We start from the raw sequence: 24,285 nt of genomic DNA, 5'->3' as shown, positions 1-24,285 counted from the left end.
CCGTCCGCGTCTGCGCAGTGGACGCAGCGCTGAAATTCAAATTTTGAACGGGGCTTGTTTTTATGAAAGGGGAAGAGCCAACAGAACAGCTCGCCACGTTTAGACGGAGGACGGTCCTGGTTCTCTGCGCCGGCACAGCAGAGTAGTTAAACTGCTAATTGCGAAAAAAAGAAGAATATACATATATATATACATATATATCTGAAAAGGGCGTAAAAACGGGAAACTCTTCGGAATGGATCCCTTCACCGAGGTGAGTCGCTGACCGAGCCCCGCTAGCATTGACATTAGCTAGCTAACGCTGGCGACCTCCTAATATTAACAGAACCGAACCTGCCACTATGTGTACAGGCGTTTGCTAACGATGGTTAGCCGGCTATTATATTAGCAAAGATAACTTTTTTCTTTTCTTTTTTACCTTCATCAGATAAAACTCAACTCAACTCTTGACAGTTGCTTATTGAATCGGGGAAGTGTACCATCTGACAAAATACGTCACGTGTTTGGTATCGTCGTTTGGCGAACGTTACCCTTGCAGAGCAGTATCTACCCTGTTACCCTTGCAGAGCAATATCTATCTACCATGTTACCCTTGCAGAGCAATATCTACCCTGTTACCCTTGCAGAGCAGTGTCTATCTACCATGTTACCCTTGCAGAGCAATATCTATCTACCCTGTTACCCTTGCAGAGCAGTATCTACCCTGTTACCCTTGCAGAGCAATATCTACCCTGTTACCCTTGCAGAGCAATATCTACCCTGTTACCCTTGCAGAGCAGTATCTACCCTGTTACCCTTGCAGAGCAGTATCTATCTACCCTGTTACCCTTGCAGAGCAGTATCTACCCTGTTACCTTTGCAGAGCAGTGTCTATCTACCCTGTTACCCTTGCAGAGCAGTATCTACCCTGTTACCCTTGCAGAGCAGTATCTACCATGCTATTATGAAGGATATGTAAGGTGTTTTGATAGTGGTCACTGTATAAATAGACAACAACGACATAGTCAGAGATTTAAACAAAAACGATAGAAATTTGTCACTTTTCTAAGCATAATAATTATACATAACGTTGGCAATTTGTCGTTTACCAACGACAAAATGATGCCCTAACTGCTATATTTAGCAAGATCAGTTTCTAATATGTTGGAAAAACTGACAATAAATTGCTAGTGATAAAAGTACGCCAACGATTGAGTATCAGTTGTACACTAACATCAGATTCTGCTCTGAGGATTAAAACAAAAACGGATAAACCAACGAGAATGACACAAAAAGTTTTGTCACAGAAATACTTTAACTTTTTTTATAGCATTCTAGATAATTTGGGTGTCCATTCCTCTGAGGTTGTCCATCACTTTGCCCACATTCATGACAGCCCAGTTGTGCAAACTGAGTCATGTCAAACTTTGCACTGGGTCACGTACAATAGAAAGACGTTGCTGTTTTTCTTGTTAGTCATGTTGCTGGAGTTGACTGAGCTGTGAAATATTTCCCTGGGCGGTTTGTGTCTGTTGAGAATCCTTGTGACTCCACATCCTGGCCAATAGAATTTGAAAACTGAAGATCCAGTGACAAGGAACCGAAAACAGGAGTGGCTCATTCCTGTGGGCTGACTCTGAAACACAGCCGCGAGTTTTCCAAGTTGCCTGGAAAGTTGTGAGGCGGCAGTTGAGGAGCAGGAATGTGTTTGGGCTTGCGGAGTTACAAGGCAGTAAATCAGATTCCACAACAGTTGGCCTGAGAGGCCTAGAGAAAGGCTTTTCACACAAATGAGATGAGCTAAGGAGGAGAGGGCATAAATCCAAGTTTTTACATCTAAAGCAGAGGACTGTTTTCTCTGTTTATGATATATAGCTGTTCACTGCTTGTGAAGTTCAATGCCATGTTCTGGTCGTTTGTTTTCCACACTGTTGGCTTTTTAGGTATCCAGTGCCCTGTTGGCCATCATGCATAAGTAAAGATGGAGAAATGGCCATATTGGGGCCTGACGTCAGCCGGAATAAGCAGCATGACTAACCACACAAAACTGCATTCCTCACACGATAACAAGAAACAAGAGTCTGATTATGGAGCCTTTCTTAACAGAACTCAATGTCAAAGCCAATCTTTGACTTTTCTAACAAGTTGGTCACAAAGAAACTGCACCAATGTCATGATTTATAATAGGATCATAGGATGGTGAAAGTTTTACTATAAACAGGTCAAGTGGAGCGAAGTTCTTGATAAGCAATAACGACTAGCAAACTATGGAAAAACTTTTTTTTTAAATATACCCCTAAAACAAAGATTGTTTGAGACAACAATATATTTGGTATACCGGGCTGCATTAATTAATTATCTTGACTTAACAGGCAGGTTCAAGCCTGGCAGTAGATTTGGTAGTTTAAGAATGGCTTATATTTTGATATTTCTATTATGGTATTTGGAGAATTGGGCTCTAAAGGCAACTTTAATGTTCATGTGGGCTGAACATAACCTGCGATTATGTATTTGCGTTTGAGTTCATTTCTTGGTCGCTATGATGGCGATATTCCATTTGTGGCTTGGCTCTCCACACAGAGCAAACACTGATGTCTTTGTTATATGCTTTTTATATTATTAAAAAAATACTCAAGATTGGATTCACAACCTCCTCACCTCACCTAGGTCGTCCGTCAGGACACCCCAAATTGGATTCACAAGATGTTGTTAAATGGCTGTAAAGTAACCATTGGAAGAAGTGTTTACTACTGAACACGGATTTTTTTTTTTTATGCTAGAAACTGTTGGAACGCACCCGGGCCCGTAGGGAGAACCTGCAGAAAAAAATGGCAGAAAGACCCACAGCAGCAAATCGACAGATGGTCAAAAGGACCAGGGAACCGTTGGTTGAGACTAACAGTGGGACCAGTGAACCAGTGATCAGTGAAGGTATGAACACTTCTGTTATATTGCCGCTTGGTTAGTATGATTAACCTATTTTTTCGTTCTTCATTTGAAATACTTTCCACTCTGATCAGTGGTCTCTGTTGGCTTTAGTAAATATAGCAGTGATATAATACCCAGCTGCCATATACCTTAGTTCAGTGGTTTTCAAAGTGGGGGCCATGGCCCCGTAGGAGGCCGCCAAGGGGGCCTCAGCAAATTGGAGGGAAGATGAGGGAAACTGCTAAAAAAACATTTTTTTTTAAAAATAATTTGAATAATTATGTATATTATGATCTAATATATTTTATAACAAAAATGTTTATAATGGAAAACAGAAATATTCAATATAATGGAAGGATTAAAATTTGAAGTATAAATGTCATTATTATTGCATTAACAAAAGTAAGGAAATATATTCAGGAATTTTTTTTTCCTTCTTTTTAACATTTGCCATAGTATTGTCAATGGGTTGCAAAAAGGGGGGCCCCGGCCAGAAGCTAATGCTATTTGGGGGGCCTTGGCATGGAAAAGTTTGGGAACCCCTGCCTTAGGTGATTCAGTTGTTGTCCCATCAAATGGTTCCTGTCAAAAACTTTGTCCATTGAAACCTGAATCTGTTTTTAAAGCCCTACAATGCCTCCCCCTAGGTCCACACCCTTCGTCCAAGCCCTCTCCATCCAAGCGCAGATGCTCAGGGGAAAATGCGCAGGCTGCAGCGGGGGAGGAGAATCAAGAGCCAGCTCCAACTCACTCGGTGGTCCCCACACTGCTTGATCCCCCAACAGACAGGAAACCCCCCATGGGCCCAGCCAGTGTCCGTTCTGCATCTTCTCTAGAAAAGACCACTGTGCAGTCTGTTGTCCAGTCCCATCCAGAGCAGATCAAGACTTTACAGTCAAAGCCAGAGAGAATGCCTGGGTCTGTTGCCCCAGATCCTGGGTCTGTTGCCCCAGATCCTCTGAGGAACAGAGATAAGGAAGTGGTACCTGCTGGGCCAGCCCTGCAGAAGAAGAGAGAGGAACCAGAGGAAGTCCCTACTCCAGCTGCCACTGGCATAAAGAACCGTATGCAGAGACTAGTACAGCAGAGGCAGTACTGGGATAATCAGGGTAAGAGCACTTGTATCTGTGTATGGTTTTGTGTCATTTACCAACTAGGGAAAGAGATGATGGAACAGTGAAATAACGCTTTGGTATTAGTGTAAATGTAAAAGTGAAAAATGATTGTGGCAGGGTGTGTATGTGTGTACCTGTTCCAAATCAGCCTAATTAGCTTGAAATATGTTAAATCGTGGCCACACACAGACAAAACAAGGAGAGAGTCTGGGCCATGGACTTGCATGCATTGGCTGCTCTCTGCCATTTACAGTAATTCTGCACATTGCCTTGTTTTTATCTTTCGTATTTTAGTGTTTGTGTTTAAGAAAAAAGACTGTTTGTATCTTGACAGCTTCATTGTGGCTTTTGCTGAACATCTGTTAGAGCCCCGTTGAAGTTTCTGTAGGGACGGGGGTCTGTCACAATTATCCAGCTTTGAGTACTAATTTTATCACATTCTACTATGTTCTCAGACATTACAGATGCAGACCAAAACTGTGCTTTGCTGTCCCCCATGAAGCACCAGGTGGATATCCCACCAGCTGCTGTCCCCACTCTGTCTTCCGAAACTCGATTAGGGAGAAAGGGCCGCCTGGCAAACCTTGCTGCCACCATTAGCTCCTGGGAAGATGACCTAAGCCACGTGAACATTCAAAAAGATAATCAACAAAAGCAGCCCGTCACCACCTGTGGTCTCAAATCAGCCAGCAAAGTTGCTGTTGGCCCTCAACCATGTGGTGCAGACCAAGTGCTGAGCAGCCAGACAGCAAGTAGCAAGTCCATATCCAGCACCAATCAGGTAAGTTTATAGCTGATTTACCATTAATTATTCAGAGCAAACATTTTTGTTTGATTTACAATCTTCTTGTCTTAGTGAAAGTTAATTTTCGAATCACATCGGGAATATACATGCTTGTCTATTTTCAGCAATCTATCTACTCTCCAGTCAAGTCAAGCAAAGTAATTCTGCCAAGCCCTCAGAAGATAGACACGCCTGTTGCAAAACCAGAAGTTGAGACAGTAAGAGAGCTGTCCTCCACAGCCAGTCCCCAGAAGAGTTCTGAAGGGACAGCCTATCCTTCCAGTCCCCACAAGGCTGGCTCTTCTTCAGTACCACCCACGTCCCAGAGCCCGCTAAGGAATAAGGCCCCTTCTAAGGGTCTTGCCCTTGTTTCCAGCCCAAAGAAGCCAGACCTCCCTGTTAAGCCTGCCATGTCTGGCCCCTCCGTCCTAAAAAATAGGGAGAATTTTGTCACAAAGGACCATTCCACACCTCTACAGTCAAAAGCCACCCCTGGAGCGCCTGGTGAGACACATTTCATTTCATTTTGGAAACCATATTTTTTAAGATTAAAGAGAAACCGAATCCAACTCGTCCATCTCATTCTTTAAAGGGGCTATGTGTCAGAATTGACCAATTGTCGAATTCATACTCCAAACAAATAGGGGAAGCATATTACCAGAAAGTTGGTGTGAGGGTGTCCGGGTAGCGTAGCAGTTTATTCCATTACCTACCAACATGGGATTGCTGGTTCGAATCCCTGTGTTACCTCTGGCTTGGTCGTGCATCCCCTTCAGACACAATTGGCTGTGTCTGCGAGTGGGAAGCCAGATGTAGGTGTGTGTCTTGGTAGCTGCACTAGCACTTCCTCTGGTTGTTCGGGGGGGAGGGGGAACTGGGAGGAATAGCTTGATCCTCCCACGCGCTACGTCCCCCTGGTGAAACTCCTCACTATCAGGTGCAACGAAGTGGCTGGTGAATCGGAGGAGGCATGTAGTAGTCTGCAGCCCTCCCCGGATTGGCAGAGGGGGTGGAGCAGCGACCGGGATGGCTCGGAAGAGTGGGGTAATTGGCCAAGTACAATTGCGGAGAAGGAGGAAGAATCCTTTAAAAAAACAAAAAAAAGTTGGGGTGAAATGCAGAGTGCCTCCCATAGGGACTTTGCCCTAGAGGTTTCGAAAGGGAATATAGTGTGGAGGGCAGAGCTGCACTTTTGCCACAAGGATTTCTAATTCGCTGCTGCATGCAACATTTTGCACACATGCGCACAAAAAATACCATATCGTATGAAAACTTGTCGAGTTATTTGCAAAAATAAATAAATTTAGACCTAAAGATTATCGTTTTTGAGATATGAGCATTTTTTTGGCGAGTGCAATGTCCTGTAGACCAACATTGCATGACCATACACCGATCAGCCAAAACATTAAAACCACTGACGGATAAGAGAATAACCTTGATCGTCTCGTTACAGTGGCACCTGTCAATGGGTGGAATATATTAGGCAGCAAGTGAACAGTCAGTTCTAGAAGCTGATGTGTTGGAAGCAGGAAAAATGGGCAGGCGTAAGGATCTGAGCGACTTTGACAAGGGTCAAATCGTGATGGCTAGACATCTGGGTTAGAGCATCTCCTAAACAGCAGGTCTTGTGGGGCTTTCTCGGTATGCAGTAATCACCTACCAAAAGTGGTCAAAGGAAGGATAACCGGTGACAGGGTCACTGGGCACCCAAGGCTCATTGATGCGCATGGGGAGTGAAGGTTAGCCCGTCTGGTCTGATCCCACAGAAGACCTTCCTTAGTTCATAGAAAAAAGTTAATACTGGCTATGATAGACAGGTTTCAGAACAGTGCATCACAGCTTGTTGCCTGTGGGGCTGCATAGCTGCAGACCGGTCAGCATGCCCATGCTGACCCCCTGTCCACCACCGAAAGCGCCTACAATGGGCACGTGAGCATCAGAATTGGACCATGGAGCAGTGAAAGAAGGTGGCCTGGTCTGAGGAATTACGTTTTCTTTTACATCATGTGGTCGGCCGGACGCCTGTGTCATTTACCTGGGGAAGAGACGGCAAAAGGATGCACTATAGGAAGAAAGCAAGCCGGTGGAAGCAGTGTGATGCTCTGTACAATGTTCTGCTGGGAAACCTTGGGTCCTGGCATTCATGTGGATGTTACTTTGACACATGCCATCTACCTAAGCATTGTTGCAGATCAAGTACACCCCTTCATGGCAACAGTATTCCCTCTGTCAGCCCTTCGATGGACTGGCGGGCTGTCCAGGGTGTCTCCCCGCCTGCCACCCAATGATTGCTGGCATAGGCTCGAGCATCCCGCAACCCGAATTGGGATAGGCGGCTTGGATAATGGTTGGATGGATGGATGGCAGTGGCCTCTTTCAGCAGGATAATGTGCCCTGCCATACAGATAAAATTGTTCAGGGAGGGTTTGAGGAGCATGACATGTTCAAGGTGTTGCCCTAGCCTCCAAATTCCCAGATCTCAATCTGATCAAACATCCGCGGGATGTGCTGGCAAAACAAGTCCAATCCTTTGAGGCTCTACCTCGCAACTTACAGGACTTAAAGGATCTGCTAATGTCTTGGTGCCAGATACCAGAGGACACCTTCAGAGGTTTTATGGAGTCCATGCTTTGACGGGTCAGAGTTTTTCTGGTGGCACAAGGGGGACCTACACTATTAGACAGGTGGTTTTATTGTTTTGGCTGATTGGTGTATATGGCACACTCTGAGAAACTAAATCTTTCAAATTTCCGCCAGTTTATACATCACAGTGGCGTCCTCAGTTCTCACTCTATTCGGACACATGATACATCAAAATGTTCGCCGACTTCTTATAACACTCAATATAAAAATCTGCACTGTGCAACGTATAGTTTTTGAGATATGATCATTTGTTAGGAGGGTGCGCGCCAGTATCCTCTGAACAGTGCTACTTCCTCATCCTCGCATATTGGACTGAGGGCAGACTGGAAGTGGTATTACAAGACGGGCTGGGGCTAGCTTGTTAGCATGCTAACATCTGCAACACAATACACAGACAACTTTGATATAATGTCAAAACTGTTATTTCTTCACATTCTGTTGATAGTTTTAGTTAATTTTTGAATCTTGAATAATTGCATGTTGCCCCTTTCACCTGCTTGGTTGTTCGTCCTCAGCCGGGGTTAAGTCTTTCCTTGAGCGGTTTGGAGAGAGGTGCCAGGAACGCTCAAACCATAGCTCACCTGCAGGTGGTGCCGCCCAGGCCAAAACCCCCAGTGGGACCCCATCAGTCACTCCGAACACCAGACTTGTCCAGGAGAGGCTCGGTGCAGCCCAGGCTGCCAATACAACCACTGCAGATCTCACCCAGAAGCAGAAGATGGTGAGTGAGCATCATTGTTACTTTTTTCAGACCAGAGTAATTAAATGACATTAACCAAAATCCTTGCTATTCTAGGAACGTGAATCCGAGCTTGCTGCTATCCGTAATCGCTTACAGAAGGGGAAGAACATGTGGAAAAATGAGGATGAAGCGGTAGACATCAAGAAAAACATTGAAAATGAGGTAAAATGACAAGCATATGACTATAGTATATATCTGACAACTTGTGAATTAAAGTGGACATGTTAAAAAAAAACTTTTAGAACCTGTTTTTATAGCACATTTCTTCTTTTTTTGTAGAAACTGGTGGAAAAGCGTGTGGAATGTGAGATTGCCAAACCTCAGCTACATGATGATCCAACAACACTCTCTGTTGAGCGTTCGAATACTACCACCAACTTGTGTTCTGCAGGTACATGCCAAGGCTACCGTGTGCTGTGCTGTGCCTGCAAGTAGTCATGTGCCTGGTTATCATTTTTGTTTGTTAGTGTTGGAGCCAAACTCAGGACTAGAAAGTCCACAGAAAATCTACAATGACCACAAAAAAGATGCCACAAGATGTCCATCTATGTAATACACATGCAACGCAGGCATCAGTGTCTCCTCCACTGACCATGACATGGATTCAGGCGATTTTGTTTTGTTTTTCTGATTGAAAAATACAAATGCCTGCTTGCTGCAATTTTAGCACCCACCGAAGGATGAGTTCAGTATGTAATAACGGCACTGTAGGATATCAACACAGCGCAATGTGGCTTTACTGGATGTGACGTAAATGTAAAACCACCAATTAAATACCAACACCATTAATCCCTCTGGCACAAACTGGCTGAGGTTAATGTGGTTATCAAAATGAAAATCCAAATATGAGCATGATTTGTAACCATCCCACATACGCCAAACCAGGTTCTTTTGGAATTGCAGTTGGAATTGTTTCTCTTCAAGGTCAGAACCGCTTGGCCTTGCTATGAAAAAGCATGAGATTCAGTACTTTATTGCCATTCAGCTTAGTTTTTAGGAATTTGCCTCAGTGTGCTCCTGACAGAACTACAGTCACAGCATAACACATAACCCCCATCCTATAAGACATTATGTATATCCGTGGATGCAAGAGCTAGTGCAAAATACGAATATTTAGAATATGATAGTGGTTAGTGCTTTGCTTTCGTAAAGTGCTGATGCAGAATTGGGGAGCCATTTAGTAATTGGATGGATCTGCAGTAAGTGCTGTTGAGGAAACTAGATGTCTTAGTTTTGATGGCCCCGAGTCTTTTTCCTGTGGAGAGGGTTATTAAAAGGGGGTTGGCAGGGTGTGTGGAGTCCTGTAATATTTTTAGACCTTTATGCTTAATGCGAGTCTTGTAGATGTCTGATGGGGGTGAGTTTGCAGCTGATAATTTTTGAGGCAGGGCAAACACTTCTGTCCAGCCGCTTCCTCTGCTGAGGTGTGGAGTTGCCATACCACACAGCTATAGAAAAGAACACTTTCTGTCGCAGCTCTGTAGAACTGCAGCATCCCCTTTCTAGACTAGACACCCTAAACTCTTTTGAGCTGGTGCAGGAGGAAAGAGTCTTTGGTGGGTTTTTTGATGATGCCGATTGAGTTGTCATTCCATTTCAGAGAGGAAAAGATCGTTGTTCCGAGAAACTTAAAGCTGTCTACTGTTTTCACCTGTAGACCATTGATGATCAGTGGCAGTAGAGCCTTCTCATCTCACCGAAAGTTGACCACCAGATCTTGAGTTTTGGAGAAGTTCAGATCCAAGTTGTAGAGAGAGCACCAGTCAGTCAGAGACAAGACCTCGTTTCTGTAGGCTGATTCATTGTCACATGAGATCAGCCCAACCACTGTTGTGTCATCAGCAAATTTAAACATTTTAACAGTCACAGTGTGAAATGCAGTCATTTGTGTATATGACAGGTGATAGTATGCAACACTGATGGGCACTAATGTTTGTGTACCAGGTTTCAGAGAGCCTGTTGTTAATTTTGACTACCTGTGTTCTATGCTGTAGAAAGTCAAAAATCCAATGACACAAAGAGTGATTGACTCCTAGTTGCCATAACTTATCAAAAAGTTTTTTAGGTAAGAGCATATTAAAAGCAGAGTTATAGTCCATGAAGAGAACCCGTGCTTAAGTGGCAGGAGCTTCTAAGTGCTGCATGATGGAATGGACACAGGGACATGGCATCCGCTATTGACCTATTTGCCCTGTATGCAAACTGGTAGGGGTGTAAGCTGACCTCATTGGATAGGTGTTTACATACTAGACGCTCAAAGATTTTCATTATTACAGATGTTAATGCAACAGGTCTGTAATCATTCAGGAAACTGATGGTGGATTTCTTAGGTACAGGGATTATCACAGCGGACGTAAAACATGCAGGAACTTTGCTTTCCTCAAGACCTGTTAAAAATACCAGTGAAGACAGTAGCAAGTTCATCTTTGCAACATTTTAAGGCCCAGACACACTAAACCAACTAGCGGCGACGAAGGCTGACTGTTGAGTCGCGTCACGTCGCCTGCTGTCTGGGCCAAAAAGTAGCATTTGAACACCGCAAAGACTACAGCCGACGGCCTTGATTCGCTAGCTTAGCACTGATTCGCTAATCTGAACAGCCAATCAGAGTGATCTCTCTCACTGATGGGCTCTACTGATTCAACATGCTGATCGGCCGAAAAGCTGCCGACAGGGGTCTGACTAGTGCCGACGGTGCGGGACACACCACAAAAACTAAGGTCACAGACACTCACTGATGGCCTGACATTGGCTGACGGCCGTCGGCCAATGTCAGGCCCTTATGGTAACAGAGGATACAAGATCAGGGCCCGCTGCTTTCCTGTTGTTCTGTCTTTGGAGCAGGTTCCTCACCTTGATACCCCTCTATCAAAAAGAGGGAAGTTGGGGAATTGGCCACTGTTGGCTGTCTTATTGGGCTTTGATTGTAGTCAAAGCGACAACAGAATTCATTGAGTCTGTCAGGTCATCATTGACTGCTGAAATAGTGGTTTTATAGTTAGTGATCTGTGCCTGGCCATACACTCCTGCGATCATTTTCTAACTTGGATTTGTAGTCAGCTTTAACATGGAACGTGGAATTTGACTCCGGTTTCGTGGCTTTCTCCGCGTACTTAACATAGAATAACAACACGATAACCCAACAATCTTCAGATATATACACAAGGATTGACTATGAGTATTATGACAGCTCTCTCAAAATCACATTTTGGCCACCTTATACAGTTCCCTGTCTTCACCCTTAAAGGCATTGTGCTTATTTTTCCATAATCGTTTTATCTCTGCTGAACCATGGCTTATTATTTCTTTATACAATCACAGACTAAGATGGAACACACACGTTTTCAGAGAAGTTAATGTAGGAAGTTACCACATCAGTAATTCCAGCATCATAATTCCATGGTTTATTAGAACTAAGGCTCTTTAGACTCATCTCATAACATTTTGAGCCTGTTGGTAACCACAGTTGCCCCAAAGGATTGCATTGCAGCATGGTGTGCAACAATCGGCTGGCGCTAGCTTGCTCAATTTCTTTCCTTTTAATATTTACTTTATATTAATCAACTATTAAGGTAAGCCTAACTTGTTGAACATCAATTGTAATGAAAAAATTGAACGGTCTGTAAACTGTTTTAACAGTGGGAAATGGATTGTCAGTCTCGCCTCCGATCTCAACTTCAAGTCCTCTAAGGAGAATCGAGTGCTCAGAGAAACCATCAGATAGAACCCCTGTGGAGGAAGAGGTGGCCCAGGAGGTTGAGATGAATGTTGACCAGTCCATCAACTCTGCAGTTATCAATGAGCTGTTTGATGGGGTGTTGGAGCAGAGTGAAGATCAGCATGAGGAAGAGGATGCCCTGAATATCTCCTCCATGTCCCTCCTGACTCCATTAGTGGAGACTGTGGCTGCTGTGGTTAAGAGCCCGGAGAAAAGAATGATGGTATATACCTGCTGGAAAAGCTTAAAAGAACAGTTGTTTTTTTTTTTAAGCCGCAGAAGACTACTTTTTTCCTTTAACTTATCATTATGAAGTAAATGTTGATTGCACAGTGTAATGGCTATCGAATAATGACCATTGGCATTTGGATTGGTTCTCTATAAGCCTCACTTTCACTATTCAATTCTGTATGCCACTGGGTACGATCTCGCGAGAAAATCAAGACTCGATTTAAGGCACAAAAAAAGAGTGCGTCAACCATTGTGCAACCAAAATTGGAAGAGCATAGCGCTTTTGTTTTCCTCAGTAGCTATCCCCAGTAGCAGAAATGGTGGACGGTGGAACAACCAAAGTAACAGTAGAAACTCTACCCGCCAAGAGAAAAAGAACCCTGTTGACGTAGGAGGCAAAGAAGGCGACGAGGGAGCCTGTTTGTGTTTTTATTGTTTGGCACAAACAATAGCTTGTTTGCATATGACGTGCGAACTGTAGGTGGAGGGCAGGAAGTGATTTTCTACATAGGAAGCACTATCACAAACTCTCAAAATGCCGGTTGCTTACATCGAATAAACCGAGAAACTATGAGGAGTGTTTGAGTACCAAAAGCTGTTGGTCGTAAGGGGTGAAAATGCAAGAAATTGACCGAAATAATATCATCTAAAGCACAGTTCGGGCTTTCCTCCGTCTTGTCCATTCTGCTTTTCACTTCCTGCCCTCCATCTGAATCTCGCGTGTCATCAGAATCACGTGACTGCAAACAAGCTATAATACCACTTGGAAACTCTAGGGGAGAAAGTTAAAAAGTTGTCTACAGCTGCTTTAAATGGCACCTTTGTATTTGCTATTGCTTTCTACTCGTTCATTGTTTTAAGCATGTGATTTATATCCATATTCTTGTCCAGACATCAACTCCAACCAACTCATTCATTGTGAAGAGTAAAACTCCTGACAAGTCTAGTAAGTTCCAGAAGGTTTGCATGATTCGAACTGGCTCCTCAGACAGTGTTGAGGCCTCTGACGATGACAATAAACTGCTTTACAGGTAAATCTCTCCTGTAGTCCTCTTACTAGTCTTTACTTTTTCAATCAGTATGGAAAACCTGACTGACTGTATCTCTTTTTTTATCTTCCGCATCTCAGTATTGATGCATACAGGTCCACCAGGGTGAAGGAGACTGAGAGACCCAGTGTGAAGCAGGTGATTGTGAGGAAGGAAGACTTGTCTCACAAAGTGGAAGAGTCCGGATACTCCAGCGTCGTCAACATCAAACAGAAGATGAAGGTTAAACATGATATATTTCCCATGATGCTGTCTAAGTTATCTATTTAATGTAACCCTCTTACACCATACCTACTTTTAACAAAAGGACTGTGGACTACATACAAAATCACATTACTATTCCACTTTTTGTACTTCCCTCTCTTATTTCTTAATGCAACAAAATGTTGATCTGATCTTTGTCCCTGTAGATGCTGAGCAATGAGATGAACCTCCAACAGACGGTGATCCACCAAGCCAGCCAGGCACTCAACTGCTGCACAGACGAGGAGCACGGCAAAGGATCTCAGGTGGAGGCAGAGGCTGAGAGGCTGCTGCTGGTGGCAAGTGAGTTAAGCAGCTCCTTAAAACGCAAACAATGGTATCAAAGATGGGCATCCGGGTAGCATGGCGGTCTATTTTGTTGCTTAGCAACACGGGGATCGCCGGTTCGAATCCCTGTGTTACCACTGGCTTGGTTGGCCGTCCCTACAGACACAATTGGCCGTGTCTGTGGGGGGAAAGCCGGATGCAGGTATGTGTCCTCTTCGCTGCACTAGTGTCTCCTCTGGTCAGTCGTGCCTGTTCGGGGGGGAGGGGGAACTGGGGGGAATAGCGTGATCCTCCCACGCACTACGTCCCCCTGGTGAAACTCCTCACTGTCAGGTGAAAAGAAGTGGCTGGCGACTCCACATGTATCGGAGGAGGCATGTGGTAGTCTGCAGTCCTCCCCGGATCGGCAGAGGGGTGGAGCAGTGACTGGAACAGCTCGGATGAGTGGGGTGATTGGCCAAGTACAATTGGGGAGGAAAAGGGGGAGAAAATCCCCCCCAAAAAAGACGGTCATCCACCAAGAACACTTGGTTACATGGACAGCCAGTAAGATAAATTAGCAGCAGTCAGCATTGCATGTGTTACTTTCTGAACTACTCTTACATCACAGCAAGTTGAATCAGTTCATCTGGAAACAACGTTTATTGAGAGAAACTTTTCATCACTCCTCTAATGCCCCTTTTCCTCTACATGGTACCGCCGCAACTCAACTCGCTTCTGTGTCGTTTTCCATTACCGTAACCGTACCCCCTCAGTGTAGCCGGTCGTCATAGCGACGCTTGGTTAAACTGCTGTGACGTCATCTTCAACGTGACCATTGTAAGAACAATGGCGGACATCGGCTAAGAGGGTAAGAAACGTCTGTACCTCCTCAACAGACCACGCCGTGGATTTTCAGCTCCATTTTTTTCAATTTCAATATGCACTTTTAAGATAACTCTGCTTCGACCGCTTCGGTATTTAAAAATGCAGGGTGATATCCCATGCGCGCATTGGTGACGCAGTGACGCGTTTCTCTGACCAATCAGAGGTCTGCATTGATTTTGGTACCTGCTCCAGTTTTTTTGGAACCTTGACAAAGGTGGTACCAGAAAACTGGTAACAGTTACCAAAATGCCGGTACTTTACAGTAATGGAAAATGAAAAAAGGGCGAGTCAAGTCGAGTTGAGCCGGTACCATGTAGTGGAAAAGGGGCATAAGTGACCTCTTCAGTCTCAACTGACTGCAGGTATCCCACCCTTATAAACAGAACTGTGACTGCAGGTATCCCACCCTTATAAACAATACAGCGGCATAACGACCCAAACCAATGACCAGTTTCATATGCAAACAGGCTTGACCATTGACTAGAGTTACAATGGTCATGTGTACTATTCACAGAGGATTGGGGAATAGTTGCAATCACAGCGTTGTAAGATGGTGATAAATGTACTCTTAGGTGCCCCCCCCCCCTCGGTTCAGGGATGGTCGTTTCCTCTTCACTTAGATGGCCTCTTTGACTCCCCATTCAAACCAGCGTTCCTCCCTATCAAGGATGTGCACATGTGCACACTCTTGACATCATTAATAATTACTACTTTTTGATGTCCTCAGCGGAGAGGAGGGCGGCAATAAAAGCAGCACTGGACAGTCTGAAAGGCGAGGGGCCTGCAGGCCAAAAGAAGGGCCCAGTGAGCTCCCGTAAAGCGGAACAGGACTCGGGAATGTCTGCCTCCAGGGGCTCCATATCTCTGCAAGAGTTGCGCCTCCCTCTAAAGGCAGACTTTGTTTGCTCCACTGCCAATAAACCAGGTAGGCTCTTGCTGTTTGTAACTACAGTCTTTCAGTAAGTGGGCTAGTTTTTCTCTCAAGGGCCATTCTCACTTGCTTTCTTTATCGTTTCAGAGTCGGCCAGTCATTACTTTTTCCTCATGATTCGGAGCGGCGCAGAGAACACTGTAGCTACTCCCTTGGCCAGCACACGCAGCGCCCTCAGCGGAGATGCCCTCACCTTCACCACAAAGTTCACCATGTAAGTCTAAACCCTACAGCACTTACGTGAAGCCAAACTCTCGGGGATTGTGGCTTGTACTCATATCTCTCCTGTCTGTCTTCAGGTCTGATGTTTCCAGTTCCTTTGAAATTGATATTGAGGTCTATTACCTGGTGAGTGTCTTGCATGTTATTATACCCCATCAGAACTGCTACTTTTCATTAATGAATCATAACAGTCTTATACTGTATAAATATTTGTTGTATTTTTTTAGGTGCAGAAGCGAGAGCTACTCAGTGACAAGAGGAAGAAGCCCAGCAAGTCGAAGGTAATTTCTCCCTCCTTGTCCTTGTTGCCAAGTATTAAACAAGACACAATATTCAATTATTCTAGAAGATTTTATATGGCTAAAAGTGTGTGTGTGTGTGCGTGTGTGTGTGTGTTTGTGTGCGTGCATGCGTTCAGAATTTATGGAGACATGTTCGTGAAGCCCACATTTTGTTTATGTTGGTATGGACATTTTCTGTATCATATTCTCCCTCACTGGTGGGTGTGGGCACTGTACAGGGGCAATAGATGATAACTTCCACTGTTTGGGCACCGTACAGGGGCTATAGATCAGGCATCCCCAACCTTTTTTGCACCACGGACCGGTTTAATATTGACAATATTCTGACGGACCGGGGGAAGGGCGGGGGTGGGTTAATAACTGGAATATAGGTTAGGCTTATAGGTCATAAGTGTCATAATAGTGTCATAACATTTAAAGTAGCGTTTGGATATTAAACACACAGTGTATATTTTCCTCCATTAACATAACATACATATAACAACATTGCAACTCACCAATTCTGGAAACTGGTAGCTGAAAGAGGAACCTTTGCCACCCTGTTAGCTGCAACTTCCCCAAAAGTTCACGGCACATGTCCTTGGCAGCAGGCAGAATCAATTCTTCGCTGATAGTGAAAGGCTTCTTAGCCTTAGCAACACGGCTAGCCACAAGTAGCCTTAGCAACATGACTAGCCACTAAGTAGCCTTAGCAACACGACTAGCCACTAAGTAGCCTTAGTGATACGACTAGCCACTAGGTAGCCTTAGCAATATACGACTAGCCACTAAGTAGCCTTAGCAACACGACTAGCCACTAAGTAGCCTTAGCGATACGACTAGCCACTAGGTAGCCTTAGCTATACGACTAGCCACTAAGTAGCCTTAGCGATACGACTAGCCACTAAGTAGCCTTAGCGATACGACTAGCCACTAAGTAGCCTTAGCAACACGACTAGCCACTGAGTAGCCTTAGCAATATACGACTAGCCACTAAGTAGCCTTAGCGATACGACTAGCCACTAAGCACGACGCTCTCGGAGCAGCAGCATGTGTAGAGGTGGTGGCTCTCGGCACGTGCTTCTGTCCCGCTTGCTCGCGTTGTTTAGAACGCCACAGGTTTATGTTTAAGTGCAGGGTGCTTGGACTCAAGGTGCCGAAGCAGTTTTGAGGCTTCATTGCCTCATTAGGCAGCTTGTCTCCACATATCACATGCAGGAGGCTCAGAGCATGTGAGTCACTGGTCGCAGTAAAGCCGTATTTTAGGTACAACTCGTCATATTTCCTATTGAAGGAAGCGTTCTTTTTTTTTGCTGTCTTGGCCTCTGCTGTCTCTGCATTATCATCGTCATTAGACCTTTTATCTCCCCTACCTCTTCCGAAGAAACTCTCAAGCGACGTTTGTTTTTTACCGGTACTCTTGGTAGCTAGCTAGCTGCTACTAGCAGTTGACTGAGTGGTCTCTGAGTTATGAAGTTAGTTACCGTTGGTCTGCCGAATACCACGTGAATGAGTGATAAAATTACATCATTGTACACATGTCAAGTATCCCTTTCACATTACTGTATATCATATTGTTTCCTTGCGGCCCGGTAGCAAATGCTTTGTGGCCTGGTGCCGGTCCGTGGCCCGGCGGTTGGGGACCCCTGCTGTAGATGATAACTTCCACTGTTCTACTGTACAGATGAATAGAAAATGTTTTAAAGAGGGCCACCAATGTAAAACACTGGTTCCCTTCCTCACGTGGCTGGTTTCATGTGGATCGTCAGTATAATTCAGTGTAATGGGTTGTTTGGTTGCCTGTGACACATAACCCAGTCTGGGATTATACTCTGCTTTGTTGTTCCATCTCTCTAGGCAATCACTCCAAAGAGGTTTCTCGCCATAACAGTAAGTCTTTAACATCTACTTTCTATTGGGGGAAAAAGTTTGCTAATTTTTCTGATCAAAGCACAATGTTTTTTCCAATTTAATAAAAATAAAGTAGGGTGTCCGTCCGGGTGATGTGGCGGTCTATTCCGTTGTTTACCAACACGGGGATCAGCGGTTCAAATCCCCGTGTTACCTCCGGCTTGGTCGGGCATCCCTACAGACACAGCTGGCCGTGTCTGCAGGTGGGAAGTCGGATGTGGGTATGTGTCCTGGTTGCTTCCTGGTTGCTGCACTAGCGGCTCCTCTGGTTGGTCGGGGGCGCCCGCTCAGGGGGTAGGGGGAACTGGGGGGAATAGCATGATCCTCCCATGCGCTACGTCCCCCTGGTGAAACTCCTCACTGTCAGGTGAAAAGAAACGGCTGGCGACTCCACATGTATCGGAGGAGGCATGTGGTAGTCTGCAGCCCTTTCCGGATCAGCAGAGGGGGTGGAGCAGCAACCGGGACAGCTCGGAAGACTGGGGTAATTGGCCAAGTACAATTGGGGAGAAGAAGGGGGGAAAATTTTATTAAAAAATAAAATAAAATAATGTAATGCTTGCTTTTCTTCTAATCCGTTCATCTTTTCTTTACCTTTGCAGAAGAGCAGCCAAACCCCAGGTAAGTCAGAATCCTCCAGCCCTCCAGTGGTTAATGGTGGAAGATGAGTGTGACTGAGGCACTTTTCTATTTAGACAAGTGTGTATGGTTACAGGTCATGTCAAAGATAAATAAGGAGTTGTTGAAATAATACAGACGACATTGCGTTTACAATCTGTCCGTAGTAATGGCCAGTCCTGGAGGTCCGAATGCTGTTCGCACCAGCAACTTTACCCTCGTGGGATCTCACAAGCTGACTCTCTCTTCTGTTGGGAAAAACAAGTTTCCCCTGGAAAAGGTACATTTATTTTCTAAATCTCGCATTCCCACTACAGCTGTTCTGTGTCCTGTATGCCGGCAGCCATATCAACATGTACCCTGGCTCTGCCAAATGATAGAAGCTAAGCAGGTGTGGCCTTGGCAATACTCTGATTGGAAGCCTCCCGGGAAAATGAGTTGCTGCCGGAAGTGTTGTTGGTGGGCCATTAGGGGGCAGTCTTCCCTCTTGTCCTAACTAAAAGAACAAATATCAAATCCCAGTTCCCCAGTGCAGTGATGGGGACACTGTGCTGTAGGAAATGCCGTCCTTCGGATGAGACGTTAAACCGAGGTCCTGACTCACTGTGGTTATTAAAGATCCCGTGGCCCTTATCACACAGAGTAGGGGGTCCCCCGGTGTTCTGGCAAAATTCCCAACCTGGCTCTCCATCTGGCCACCTCATCACCCCTCATGTAATTGGCTCAGTGATTCCTCCCTCTCCACCTCAAGCTGATGTGTGGCGAGCATTCTGGTGCAAAATGGCTGCCATGCATCACCCAGGTGGTGCTGCTGCACATTGGTGGTGGTTGAAGTGAATTAACCCCTTCAATGTGAAGCACCTGGGGTGTCTAGAAAAGCACTATATAAATGTAATGATGATTATTATTATTTTTATTGTTATTATTATATGTTACGGAGCTGACGCTAGGACTGCTTCAGTTCTGTATCTTCTACAAGGTTTTATCAGCCGTACAGACTTGGGTTCAGCCTTCTTGTTCTCAGTGGACGCTGGGGGCCGCTCGTTCACTCACCTTCATTTCTCTTTTTTAGATCAAATTTGAAGGAAAAGAAACGGATCTTCTCAGTGAATTGTTTCATAACAAGGTTACAACTCGCCTCGTGGCCGCCTATTTTTTTTGTTTTCTCAGTTGATGTGGGGAAAGTGTGATAGACTACAACCAAGTAAAATAACCTTCCTCCAGTGTTGTACTAACACCCTAATCTCCGTCTGATGCAAGTCTGTTATTGTCACAAGGAGCTCATTTGTGTGGGATCAGACGGTCATTATGGCCGTTTTGGATTTTCAAAGTTTAATAAATTTGTGAGAAAAAAAGATACAGACCTGCCGCTCCCTGAATTCCCCTAAAATTACATATATTTGCAATTTGCATTAAAACGAGTTTTAGATCAATTGCACAAAAAAGGAAAGTTATGATAAGATCTACCTAAAACGACCATGGACGGTCAACATGACCGTCTTGTAATTTGCGTGTGATCGTGTGCGTCATGTGACTTTATTTATTTATTCTATAAATTTATTTCTAGTTTTTCCCCTTATCCCACCCGATTAACCCAATGGCATATGGCCGGAGCTCTTGTCGAATAACTCCCCTGGCTCACGTTTCCACAGGAAGGAGATAGTCATAACACCAGCTTCCTTTAATCTCGTGTCGGCTGCTCTCGCTATTTTACACGCTGAAGCCGCGCAGCTTCAGCATGCATTACCTTCAGGCCGCGAAGGAGACATAGGGAGAATGCTTTCAGGTGCTTGGCTGCAGGCGTCCGGATGGGCCAGCGGGGTCGCTGGAGAATGAGTCCCTGAACACTACACCGATCTACACCCACTATCCACTACCCTCGGGTAAGGGTGGGACTATTTATGACGCGTGTTGGTCGCATTATTTCCTTGGTGAAGTTCATTGCTGTGTCCTAGAAACACACTAGCGCCCTCCAGTGCAGAGAAATAGTCTGAACTTGATGTGTGATGATGTCCAACATGTCTGGTTACAGACGCCGCTACAGACGCACCATGACTACCACCGAGGCGCTGCAGTGTTTATAGGCGTTGAGCAGCAACCATTTTAAATTGTTTGAAAAATAGTATTAAAGTTGTTAAAATGTTAATTTTGGTGTCAGTTAGTTTCATAACAGACATACTAACATATGTAATGCATTAATATCTCAACCGGGTATTTATCTTGACAGAATATAGAATTTAAAAACCACGGCGGTCATGGTTGTTTTAGGTAGGAGTGAAATCGTGGTCGTAAGAGAAACCAGTTTTTGTTTTTCGTCTTGTAGTCTGGCCAGTTAAACCCTCCTTATGAGAACAGACTTGCATCGCAGCCGGTGTTTTAACTGAACACACCAGGCAACTCTTCACCTTCCTGACCTGGTGGCCGTAGCATGAAAAGCTCTTCATCACGACCTTCTCTGATATGCTCTGCAGGTGCCATTTCTGTGTCCCCTGGAGGGCCACATTTACCTGAAGATGCAGTGTGAGGTGGGGTCCAAGGTAGAAGAAAGGGGTTTCCTGGTGAGTGCAGGTCTTGAATCACTATAGCGGTGTGTCTAAATCCAGAGCATGGTGGTGCTGACACCATCTCCAAGTGTATATGCACCTGAAACTCTTGTTTTGTTTTTCCCAAGTCGATGTTTGAAGATGTCAGTGGGTTTGGCGCCTGGCACAGGAGGTGGTGTGTCCTGTCAGGATACTGCATCTCTTACTGGACCTACCCAGATGATGAGAAACGCAAGGTAAAACCTGCTTTGCCCCCCCCCCCTGCTGAAAATTGTTTTACTGTTTATGGATTCATTTTTTTCACCAAAAAAAAAATTTTTTTTTAAATGGTGGCAACAGCCTAATCTAGACATTTTCTCTCCTTACCAGAATCCAATTGGTCGTATCAATCTTGCAAACTGCACCAGCAAAAAAGTCGAGCCAGCCAACCGCGAGTTCTGTGCCAGGCCAAACACCTTTGAGCTAATCACTGTCAGACCACAGAGAGAGGACGACAGAGAGACACTAGTCAGCCAGTGCAACAACACCATGTGTGTTACCAAGTACGTATCCACTGACATCATTTACTACTACTACTTTCAGCTGCTCCCGTTAGGGGGCGCCACAGCAGATCATCTGTTTCCATCTCTTCCTGTCCTCTGCATCTTCCTCTGTCACACCAGCCACTTGCATGTCTTCCCTCACCACATCCATAAACCTCCTCTTTGGCCTTCCTCTTCTCCTCTTCCCTGGCAGCTCCATATTCAGCATCCTTCTCCCAATATACCCAGCGTCTCTCCTCCACACATGTCCAAACCATCTCAATCTTGCCCTTCTTGCTTTGTCTCCAAACCGTCCAACCTGAGCGGTCCCTCTAATATAATCGTTCCTAATCCTGTCCTTCTTCGTTACTCCCAGTGAAAATCTTAGCATCTTCATCTCTGCCACCTCCAGCTCCACCTTCTGTCTTTTCGTCAGTGCCACTGTCTCCAAACCATATAACATAGCTGGTCTCACAACCATCTTGTAAACCTTCCCTTTAACTCTTGCTGGTACCCTTCTGTCACAAATCACTCCTGACACTCTTCTCCACCCACTCCACCCTGCCTGCACTCTCTTCTTCACCTCTCTCCTGCACTCCCCATTACTTTGTACAGTTGACCCCAAGTATTTAAACTCATCCACCTTCCTCACCTCTACTCCTTGCATCCTCACCATTTTGCTGTCCTCCCTCTCATTCACATATATGTATTCCGTCTTGCTCCACTGACATCATAACGCACCGTTTTCCACATGCTAAATATGGTGTCCCCACGTTCAGAATCATGGATTCTAACTCTCTCTAACACTGGATCCCCTGGCTGTGCAGGAATTGGCTGAGTGCAGACACCAAAGATGAGAGGAACTTGTGGATGCAGAAGCTGAACCAGATTTTGGTGGATCTACGTATGTGGCAGCCAGATGCCTGCTATAGAGCTATGTGATTTCTGCCTCTCCATCGGACTGGGGGACTGCTGAGAGCCTGGCCCTTTTAAAGACGTTCAATTTCAGTGACTCTTGTAATTATAAAGTGCAATACACTCGATGGTTGTTGAATATTTTACAGGTGGGTAGTTTGGCAAAGCGGTGGATGCGAGACTTGTAGATGTGAGAAAATTGTTTTCATGACATTTCAGTATTTTGTCAAGGACTTGTTACATGTTCCAGAAAACCTAAAATTTGTTTTTCAAATGTTGGGTTATTTTGGTGAATCTGAGATACGAGCTTCCTGTTTGTGCTTTATTATACCATCTGCTATACTAAGACTTGTGTAAGCGTAAATCCATATTTAAATGTTGAATACAAAGCCAATCCTGATAATTTAGGCACCACAATTTTATATATGAATGAAATGCTTAATTTTTTTTTTATTCTGAATATACCATTGAACACTATTTGTGGAATACTCGAGGTTTGTGTGCTCACATAGCTTTTGCACTCGGCTGCGGCAAGATTGCTGCCACGCTTTTTCTATTATGTAAGATGCCATGCAAAGGTTTTTAGAAGTAATTACGCCACAGCTTGCAATTATATATTTGCCATGAACTTTTTTTTTAAAACTGTTTTATGTAACTACTGTCGTGTGTTTTAAATGGTTTTGGCAAGCAGGTTAAGAGTTGTAGATTTGGATTCCCCTATTTCTATGAGTAAATGTTCTTTTTTTTTTAAAGGACACCTTGTCGCCTGTCTGGGTAAACAGCAAAGCTTTTTCATCATTGAAAATAAGCACAAGTGTAGATTGGACATAGTGTAGAAGGAGTTTCGGGCTCGTGCAAGCTCACTACTTCACCTTTGTAGGAACGAACCATGTTGTTTTTCATCTGTTACTCACAAACACTCCAAGCATTCATTAAACAGTCTGTCGGATATTTGCAGAACAAAGACACCTCAATAAATGCCTCTTGAGCGGAGTGGATGTGTCAGGGACTTCTGTCTTGTTCTTTTATTCTGCTGTAGAGAAGGAATGTGTCAACTATCGCTACCTGCTGGTTGTGTTCAATATTTACATTTTCTGATTGGCGGAATTTTAAAAAAAAATTCTCCACATATTAACAGAAGTGGTACCAAGTCATTGTTTTCCGAGTCTTGTACTCAGGTCCTAAAAAAGTCATTATCTGCAACAGTGGTGGATCTAGAGATTTTTCCCTGGGGTGGCAAAGGGGTGGCAAGACTGTGTCTCAGAGGTGGCAGCTGCCACCCCTTGCCACCCTGTAGATCCGCGCCTGTGAGGGGGAGGGGGGATTCTAAATCGGCGACTTCTGTTTGAGATGAGTTTGGTGCGGGTCTCATTGACCTTCACCATGCATGTACATAAAATATACTTTAAAAACATCTGATTTATAAATGGGGTGGCAACAGGGGTGGCAAGACTGTGTTCCAGAGGTGGCAGCTGCCACCCCTTTCCACCCTGTAGATCCGCGCCTGATCTGCAATGGTGGTGGCACGGTGGCCCAGTGGTTACCGCTGTTGCCTCACAGCAAGAAGGTCCTGGGTCCGAACCCCGCGGTTGTTCAACCTTGGGGGTCATCCCAGGTCGTCCTCTGTGTGGAGTTTGCATGTTCTCCCTGTGACTGCGGTGGGTTTTCTCCGGGTGCTCCGGTTTCCCCCACCATCAGAAAGACAAGCAGTTAGCACTCCTGTGTCTGTGCCCCTGACTGAGGCATGGCAAGACGA

The 24,285-nt window shown here is 44.9% G+C and overlaps 1 protein-coding gene across 1 annotated transcript; it reads left to right on the top strand.

Moving 5' to 3' along the window:
• Positions 1 to 235: 235 nt before the first annotated feature.
• On the top strand, positions 236 to 22,943 carry anln (anillin, actin binding protein). Its single transcript, XM_056297943.1, has 24 exons — positions 236 to 253; positions 2,760 to 2,910; positions 3,555 to 4,016; positions 4,478 to 4,803; positions 4,932 to 5,310; positions 7,965 to 8,170; positions 8,246 to 8,353; positions 8,471 to 8,582; positions 11,831 to 12,132; positions 13,032 to 13,171; positions 13,270 to 13,411; positions 13,600 to 13,735; positions 15,315 to 15,512; positions 15,606 to 15,732; positions 15,818 to 15,866; positions 15,968 to 16,021; positions 17,879 to 17,911; positions 18,535 to 18,553; positions 18,718 to 18,830; positions 19,623 to 19,676; positions 21,022 to 21,108; positions 21,222 to 21,329; positions 21,463 to 21,635; positions 22,442 to 22,943. The coding sequence occupies exons 1-24, from the start codon at positions 236 to 238 to the stop codon at positions 22,554 to 22,556; spliced, it is 3,612 nt and encodes a 1,203-aa protein (XP_056153918.1). The 3' UTR covers positions 22,557 to 22,943.
• The last annotated feature ends 1,342 nt before the right edge of the window (positions 22,944 to 24,285 follow it).

Source organism: Lampris incognitus, chromosome 18, assembly GCF_029633865.1.
Source record: "Lampris incognitus isolate fLamInc1 chromosome 18, fLamInc1.hap2, whole genome shotgun sequence".
In the NCBI taxonomy this organism is placed as follows: domain Eukaryota; kingdom Metazoa; phylum Chordata; class Actinopteri; order Lampriformes; family Lampridae; genus Lampris; species Lampris incognitus.
This window is presented reverse-complemented; position numbering and strand designations above follow the sequence as displayed.